The sequence below is a fragment of the Chanos chanos genome, chromosome 8 (assembly GCF_902362185.1).
Source record: "Chanos chanos chromosome 8, fChaCha1.1, whole genome shotgun sequence".
Lineage (NCBI taxonomy): Eukaryota > Metazoa > Chordata > Actinopteri > Gonorynchiformes > Chanidae > Chanos > Chanos chanos.
Genome location: NC_044502.1, coordinates 2,991,341 through 3,000,288, shown reverse-complemented (window position 1 = coordinate 3,000,288; position 8,948 = coordinate 2,991,341). Strand labels below are relative to the sequence as shown.

Sequence of the window (8,948 nt, the reverse complement as noted above, 5' to 3'; positions counted from 1 at the left end):
CAGGAGAGGGAGAGAGACAGAGAGAGAGAGAGAGAGAGACAGAGAGAGAGAGGGAGAGGGAGAGAGAGAGAGACAGAGAGAGAGAGAGAGAGAGAGAGAGAGACAGAGAGAGAGAGGGAGAGGGAGAGAGAGAGAGACAGAGAGAGGGAGAGAGAGAGAGAGAGACAGACAGAGAGAGAGAGACAGAGAGAGGGAGAGAGAGACAGACAGACAGACAGAGAGAGAGAGAGAGACAGACAGAGAGAGAGAGAGACAGAGAGAGAGAATGAGACACTTCGGGACGGACACACAGTGATCGCCTGTCTCTCGCTGTGGCTGCGACGGGAGATACGCTAGCGGGTTGAAAGACCGTTTGTTCCTCTATAGCGTGGCTTTCGCCCAGTCTATTCACACGCTCACACACCGCTCCCACGATCCGCGCATTCAAACACAGACGGGTTCGTCGCACTCAGACCTCTGCGTGGTCGCCTTTGTGTGGATCCCCATTGATGTTTGGTGAGAGGGAAAAATGACCACGAAATCTCTCTCTCTCTCGCTTTTTTTTTTCATTGTCCTGATTGGTTAAACCTAATCGGTGAGCGCCGTGTTGATTGGACAATGTAAGCCCTTGTCGCCTTAGGACTCCTTTTCAGTCTTGGCTGGTGACGATGACAAAAGCTGTTCTGTGGGGCGTCCCGTAAGACAGTTAGCTCGTAGCCTCAGGGCAAAGGCAGGCCCGCGTGATACTGCAGGAATCGGCCTTGCTAATTAGCCTTGTTAGCATTCAAGAAATCACCACGTCTCCAGTCTCTGCAGGTGAAAATTATACCTCCTGCCAAGACAGCGCAAGTCCAAACAAATGTGGTTACCAGCTCCTTCTCTCTCAAGCATAGCGTGTCCCAGTTATGTCTATCATAAATGTGTGTTGCTTTTTTTTTTTTTTAATAACCTGACTTCAAAGCATGCTACAAGTTGCCCCCATGTGGAAGATTTTTCATGCTGAACGTTTTCGAAGCAAGACATGCCGAAACTCCAGAATAAAAAAATTGCACAGATACACAGTGTGCACATCTAGGTGTTAAAGCAATCCTATCGAGAATTCACAAGGTATTACTCTTACCAAAGTGGAATCGCATAGACCATCTCAGGCTCCATTTAACTCTGTCAGAGTAAATTTAACACTGTCCAGTTTACTCTGGATTGGAATCACACCTGCAGGCAGACATGCCTTGGACACCTTTAATCCTGTGTATATTCTTATGATTCAAAAGAGGCATAAGTCTCCAATCCCTCATATCGAAACCACATTGTGAGTTTTCAGTGTTCTATGGGAGAGAAGAGTGATGAAGGAGTTGAGATGGCATCTTATATTTGGAAGATGGTTAAGATGTGTGATTTTTTTGGGGGGGAAATCCCCCACCTGTAAGATTACAGTAATAAGCACTCTTGGAGACAGTGTGAATGATAACCCTGTGCGCACAGGGCTAGAGATGAGGACAGGTCTGTTTGAAAATCTGTATTTCAGAACACACCTGGATTCTCCTGAAACTACAGAGTAGAACTGCAGAGGTGGGGGTGGGGTGGGGTAGGTAGGAGGGTGGGGTGTTGTTTTCGTCTTAACAGTTGGTATTGAGGAGCCAGATCTGAAACTCTGTCTACACTTACAGGAGTCACAAAGGCTACAGCTCCCCAGAAGATGGAGCACTGATTTACACACGCACACACACAGACAACCCCCCCCACACACACACACATACACACACACACACACACACAGACACCCCCCCCCACACACACACACACACACAGACACAAAGATATGGATAGAGAAAGTGTACAAACACACTACCCACAAACACACACACACACGGAGTCAGATATGGATAGAGAAAGAGTCCAGACACACCACACACACACACACACACACAGACACCCCCCCCCCCCACACACACACACACACAGACACCCCCCCCCACACACACACACACACACACACAGACACCCCCCCACACACACACACACACACAGACACAAAGATATGGATAGAGAAAGTGTACAAACACAATACCCACAAACACACACACACACACGGAGTCAGATATGGATAGAGAAAGAGTACAGACACACCACACACACACACACACAGACACCCCCCCACACACACACAAACAGACACGCACAGGAAAATATGAAGCAACACACAGAGAGACGTAATAAGTTGGATATGACACAAACATACACACACGTCCCAACCCACCCAACACACACTCAGTCATTTTGATCATTCCATGTGGTGTAAGCGGATATTGTTACTTATGTCTTCAGGCACGAATCAGATTCCTCAACTCCGCCAATCACATTTCATTCTGCACCAGATACAGCCCAGGACAAGTGTATGTTATTTTATTTATTTTTGCAGGCTTCATAGATAAATACATAACCTATAGAGAAGAAAAGCTGTTCATTATGTTTGTGTGTGTGTGTGTGCGTGTGTGTGTGTGTGTGTGTCCATATACAAAACATTTCATTTCTGAACACTTATCAAAACATTCTGGGAGTTTTTTGTCCGAATGACACATTTTTATTTATTTCAATAGCACATTTTTACATGTCAGAAAAGAAACTGCACATACACACTGTATATATTTTTATATAAATATATAACAATATTTACAAAATATACACAAAGGCTGCTAGCCTTAACGTTCTATTTCAATACTGTAAAAAAAAGGGATTTGCAGACGTACATTAAAACAAATTACAAAGGTTCTAGAATTTGCCACATGCCTAAGTTCTTAGTTTGACACAATGACGATAACAAAACAATGAAAACACACAGTCTGTGAAAAGTGTTGGTCATAAACAGATGAGTCATTGTGTCTTTTTTTTTCTTTTCCTTTTCTTTTTTGCAAATACTTCAAAAAAACCCTAACTGAACATGAATTTATAAAACCACTTAATTCACAGCTCATTATATGAAAACGCAACTTTTCGTTCAACTTTCGGGAACTGCTTTTGCGTTTCGCTCGACAAGGCTGTGAACCAAGTTGCCTTATAAATTTACGCTGACCTAATTTCTCCTTTTCTTCTTTTTTTTTTTTTTGAAAGAATGACAATTTCAACACATGCTAATAGGCAAGGAGTCACAAATCAGTTTGTGTAACGTCTGAGGGACTGTATTCCTAGGCTTAACTCTCTCTCTTCTCCCCCCATAACCTGCCCCCAGTATCCGCACCCCCCCCCCCTCGCATTATTCCTTCCTGTAATCCAAACAAGAAAGACACGGAGACGTTGTGTGAAGCTTTGATTGTCACTCTGAGCGTCTTGATGACTGACTGGGCCCCTACTGGGGTTTCCCGTTGGCTCCAACCACACATACCAACCCCTCTGATTGGCCCAGCTCATGCTAGGATTGATGTGTCTACCCTTCAATTCAGTACAAGTGCTTTTCTTTTTTCTTTTTTCTTTTCTTTTCTTTTTTCTATAAAGGCCTCTAAGCAGTCACTGGAACAAAAAAATAAACAACATCTCTTCATCAAAATCAGGCAAAAACTGATAGATAGATATATAAAAAAAAGAACTGGTGCCACAATGGCTGACACGCTGCTATTCTACACATGTATAGAGCTTACAGGGAGTACATCGCACAATTATTATTGTGTCTCTGGCGACAGCGACATTCTTATCTGTCCGTGATGGATCGCTCGGTCACGCAAAGCCCTTTTAAGAGCTCGTAAGAGTGTCTAAACATGATTCGATTTTTTTTTTTTTTTTAAACGACGTCTTCCGCAGACCGACTCAAAGGGGCCCGTGGTTTTCCACCGCGGTGTACTCCGTCTCGGAAACGTGGGAGGCGTCGATGAGCTTGGCCAAGCCGGTCTTGGTGGAATACTTGAAGATGAAGGCCTTCATCAGGTCGTAGCGGTAGTTGCGGTTGATGAAGTTGTACACCACGGGGTTGATGCAGCAGTGTAGCAGAGACAGGCACTGGGTGAGATGCAGCCCGACGAAAAGCACGTTCTCCAGCGTGCAGCTGAAGGACAAGGCGTTGAGCAGAGCCAGGACCTCCAGCAGCAGGGCGCCGTGGTAAGGCAGCCAGCAGACCAGGAACACCACGATGTAGGTGAAGACGAGGCGTCGGCTCAGGCGTCGCTCCTGGTCGGCCGAGGCCGGGATGGCAGACGCCATGAGCCCGTAGAACACGGCGATGACCGGGAACGGCACGGCGAACCCCAGTACGACGAAGCTCAGGTTCACGCCCACCGTCCACTCCCGCTGGCTCTCCGCCGGGTACACCGCCTTACAGAAGGTGGCGTCGGAGTGCGAGGACTTCACCGCCTGGAGGAAGTAGGTGTCCGGCAAAGCGGCGGCCAAGGCCAGGAGCCAGACCCCGACACAGATGAGCCTCCGTGTCCACCTCCGTCTCCCCTGGCCCGACACCTCGCCGAAGACGCACACCGACAGGTAACGGTCCACGCTCATGCACGTCAAGAAGAAGATGCTGCTAAAGAGGTTGACACTGAAGACCAGATGGGTGAGCTTGCACATGGCGCCCCCGAAAGGCCAGTGGCTGTTCTGCAGGAGCGAGCTGACCCAGACGGGCAACGTGGCGACGACACACAGGTCGGCGATGGCCAGGTTAAGGACGTACAGGTGCGTCTCGTAGCGGTTCCTCTCGGCCCGGAGGTTGACCCACACGACCAGGGCGTTGGCGGCAAGGCCGATGATGAAGATGAAGATGTAGAGGACGGAGATGGCGTATAACAGGGCGTGGTAGCTGAGGAGGTTTGGACACACCAGCCCCTCCACACGGGAGAAGTTCCCATCGTGTCCGGTGAAATTGAAGTCACCTAACATCTCCAAGTTTTCCAGGAAGTCATCCAGCTCGTTCAGGTTCACGCTCATCTTGGCTTCTTCTTCTTGGCCTCTTTCTCCACGCGGTCAGTCTATAGACGGGCGAGTGACCTACTCAGGAGGTAACCTCAGTGACCTGAAACAACACACAAGGTATCCGCAGCTTAGTTACAATACGTTAGAAAAGCAAAACATGGGCACACACACACACACACACACACAGAGCGCAATTATACGCTGAGAGAAGGAAAAATGTAACAACAAAGAGGAAGTTTGTTTTTAAGAACAACAGGCATAATCCAAAATATGTCGAACAAGCCAGCGTCCCCCTGTCAGAGGGTACGACCTCAGGGTTGTTTTTTAGGAATTTTTTTTCCATCTTCTGTCGTCACAGGGAGCCTTTTCCCAGGGTTATTGGGTTGCTATTAATCTATGAATAACAAGCCTGGTTTTGGCCCGTCACTGCCAAGAGATCAAAAGGGGGGAATTATCAAGGTCTGAGAGTCAACATCTCCCGCATCTGAAACTAATCAGCCGTAAAAGAGCGACAGTAGGGGGCCAGTTCTGCAGAGATTTCCAACCACAGAATTAAAGCGGACACAGGCTCCCAGAGAAGACCACCGGCGTCTCCCATCCCCACAAAACCTTCTCCACTTCCCTCCAAACAAAGACAAATAAAACAGCTCCACTTCTGTTTGCAGAGGTCCTATGTTTACTTAATTCTGTACGATGCCGATACCACAGAACGATTTTGCAATCAAACAAAGAGCTGCCTCTTCAGAAGCTAAACTGCAGCAAGAACTGACGACAGAGCATGAGTTAGTGGAGACTTTTGCGCAGAGTGACTGTTGTAACCAAAGCGCTATTCATCTGACACAGAGGCACAAGCTTCTTATTGGACGGCCACATGCTGTGACAAGCGGAAAGGGACATCACATCTCCGTGACTAATTAGGGCCATATCAACGCAAGCCATAAGTTCAACTCGAGTGTATGTTCCGGTGCTGAAAGCCAAGCATATCCTGGGCTGGTGCTTGAGCTTACAAAGAGGGACATTGATTAAAAGCAGAAAAGCAATACTTCTGAAAGCAGCAAAGCGCATGGGTGGAGATTTGAACTGAGATACCACAGTATGGAGGGGAGGAGGACCTTGACCAGTCCTTTAAAACTGGGGGATGGAAGAGGGTTTTTGGGGGGGGGGGGGGGGGGGGGGGGGTTGGACTTAAATGTCCTGTGCAAAATCATGACTTGATGCTTTGAAGTGACAGCAGTTGAAGAGGTGAGGAGGACAGTCCAGTCAATGAGATGGACAAAGAAACAGAAATCATATGCCTTTTTCATCCACCCACACACACACACACACACACACAAACACATCCCTGCTGATCAAAAAACACACACTTTATCTGTTTAAGCGTGAAACAGCAGGCAAGTTAAGAAGTGTTTTTGCAAGCACAGAGACAGCCTGGTTCTTGATGTCAGCTATATTAAAAAAAAAAAATCAAACATTTCTGGAATTCCTTGCCTTGTATTTGACAAAAAGGCAACAAGTCCAAGACTGTTTTTTCTGCTGTATGAATGCAAACAGCATGCCTCGAATTCACATTTTAACACAACAACAAAAACAACTGTTTTGTGTCTAAAATAAAACCTTTTACCCCATACAACAGGAACAACCTCATTTCTCCTATGTGGTGCAGTAGTTATGACTAAAACACAGTGGTTCTGGCCAAGATGCACCGTATCAGGTTACCAGGAAACAAAATTCACCACCTGTGGGTGAACGGAGTGGAAAAGCAATTCAAGCCGCGCTTCTTTGCGCTGAGTTAACTGAGGGTATCAGGTGAAACAATCAGTTTGTTTGCATTCACTCCAAATTAGCCTGCTGTTTAGAGGGCATTACCCCCCCCCCCCTTGAATGTCATTAAGAGAAATATGAGGAGACAGACAGACAGCTGGTCTTGTTGGACACAATCTGTAAGATTTCTCACTGGTCATGTTGAGTGTTTGACGAAAATCCCAAAATGCAGGAATTACAAAATGAATGTCTGGTATTAATATGCCCTGTTATCTGTGGTGTCTGAATACTGACAATCCCAGTGTGCTGCACCAGCTGGTGTGTAAATAAGGACCTCATAATACATTTTAAGGATTTAAAGGATTTTAGGATCTTTGGTCACAGAACCGTGGTGACATGAGCCCTGTAACCCCCTAATGGCCTCAGAACAACGAAACTACGAAACAAAAGCCGAGAACTTCTCTGCTTTTATTGCCTCTCTTTCTCTCCGTCCCCCTGACGCGCAATAGTGGATCAGTGGTGAGGAGACAACCCAAAAAGCTTTGACCTGGTTCGTCAGGTGTAATAAAAGCAACAACAAAAAAACTGTGCTCAATTAGAGACTGGAGGAGACTCTTCTCATTGCCTCGTTGCTGTAAAACTGCAGTGTTTACATTGCTTAAATAGGACCCCCCCCTCACCCCCACATACACACACACACACCTGATCTCATAGCCCCAGGGTACAAGGACACGAAGGAACACAATCGGCTCCCTGTGCAGACACTGCAGAACTCACCGCAACCGCCCCCCCCCCCCCCCAACACACACACACACACACACTCACACACATACTCTCTCTCTCTCTCTCTCCCTCTCTCTCAATTCTCTCCCTTACTACTCCTCCGTGTTTCATTCGAGAGAGCGCTAGACTACACCAAATTTCAGACACACATTCGTGCGAAAAACAGTTCGTTATATAACGGCAGTTTACGTTAGTCGACTTTTTCAGAGTTCACCAAAATTGTTTCAGATCCGGGATTAAAACGATTTTTGATCCACGCATTAAGGAAAAACTGCGCGTAATGTGCAAACAATTCTATATGGTAGCCTATTATATGGACGCTTGTAAAGTGTTAGGGAACTACATCTGAAACACAGCTGAATCTGTACTAGGTATCAAGGGTGTTTTTCTGAATTGCACTTGCTACGTCCCATAAAGCACCATAAAATTAAAAAAAATCGCCGGCTTTCCGTTTAACTGCTGTGAGCAGGCTCTGCTCTGTCAGTAAACCGTCAACATTTCTCTAGAGTGTGTACAAAGTGAGTAGTGTCTCAAGAGTGTAGCTTACCATCTCAGGTTTTGAACTTGCTAAACCAACAAACAGCATTTGTTTCCTGATTATCAAGGTCGTCATTCCGTTTTACCACGGAAAAAAAGAAGCGAGAAAAACGAGAAATTCGTCCGCCCGTGTCTAACCGTTCGCACGATGAGCAATGCCTGTTTGAAAAGTTTTCGCTTTAAACATAGAACGCGACGCGGTTTCTTAACTCTCTCTCCCTCTCCCTCTCTCTCTCTCCCTCTCTCTCTCTCCCTCTCTCTCTCTCTCAAGTGTCTTATCTGTAGTCTCCATACAGTCTTATCTGAAGTCCTATTGAACTGGAACAAGTCTGTGGGGATGGGACCCACTCTTTAACCGGGCCCCCAACTGTGAGAGCCGGAGCGCTTTTGAAACTTAAATGAGCCCTCGCTGAGTTGCTGAGAATCTCCGTCCAGTGAAAATGTGCGAGCGAGCGAGCGAGCGAGCGCCCAAGTTTTATGTTTCTGCTTGTGTATGTGCGTTTCGCCCTTTCCCCCACTTGCGAATTAAATCCCACAAACAAAATCTAGTTTAGTTCAACAGCTTAATTACAATACTGTAAAGTCCCGACAAAACGTACGACAAACGACGACAAAACTTATAATACATGACACTTACAGCGTATTTTTGCTTGAGTCACGTCACCCTGTGGTCGGGATTCACCAGCAGTTACAAGAAAGTGACAAGCGTCGCCGTACAGCTATCCACAAAGTTACGGAGAGACTGGTCCTTAGGAGGAGGGATGGTTAGTTTGACCCGCTCGCTCCCTGTGCACTTGCTAATATACGCCTCTAAAACAGCAACGCCTCCAGAGGCCGGTCGGAAAACCGATTCACTCCAGTTTCTGTCTCACAAAATAACAATAAGAATAGAGGATGTGCGACACATCGGATTTCCACTCTCTGAAAGAAAGGGAGAAAAAAAATCCCAGTATAAACAGTATGATCATTTGCATTAAAGAACACAAAGCTTTCAGACT

The 8,948-nt window shown here is 46.5% G+C and overlaps 1 protein-coding gene across 1 annotated transcript; it reads right to left on the bottom strand.

The window, feature by feature from the left end:
• Nucleotides 1–3,068: 3,068 nt before the first annotated feature.
• Nucleotides 3,069–8,708, bottom strand: ackr3b (atypical chemokine receptor 3b). Its single transcript, XM_030781303.1, has 2 exons — nucleotides 8,588–8,708; nucleotides 3,069–4,969 (listed from the first exon to the last, which is right to left on the bottom strand). The coding sequence occupies exon 2, from the start codon at nucleotides 4,882–4,884 to the stop codon at nucleotides 3,778–3,780; it is 1,107 nt and encodes a 368-aa protein (XP_030637163.1). The 5' UTR covers nucleotides 4,885–4,969; nucleotides 8,588–8,708; the 3' UTR covers nucleotides 3,069–3,777.
• Between the last annotated feature and the right edge of the window lie 240 nt (nucleotides 8,709–8,948).

Excerpts from the sequence above, each read along its gene's own strand:
- ackr3b (XM_030781303.1), bottom strand. The coding sequence starts at position 4,884 with ATGAGCGTGAACCTGAACGAGCTGGATGACTTCCTGGAAAACTTGGAG.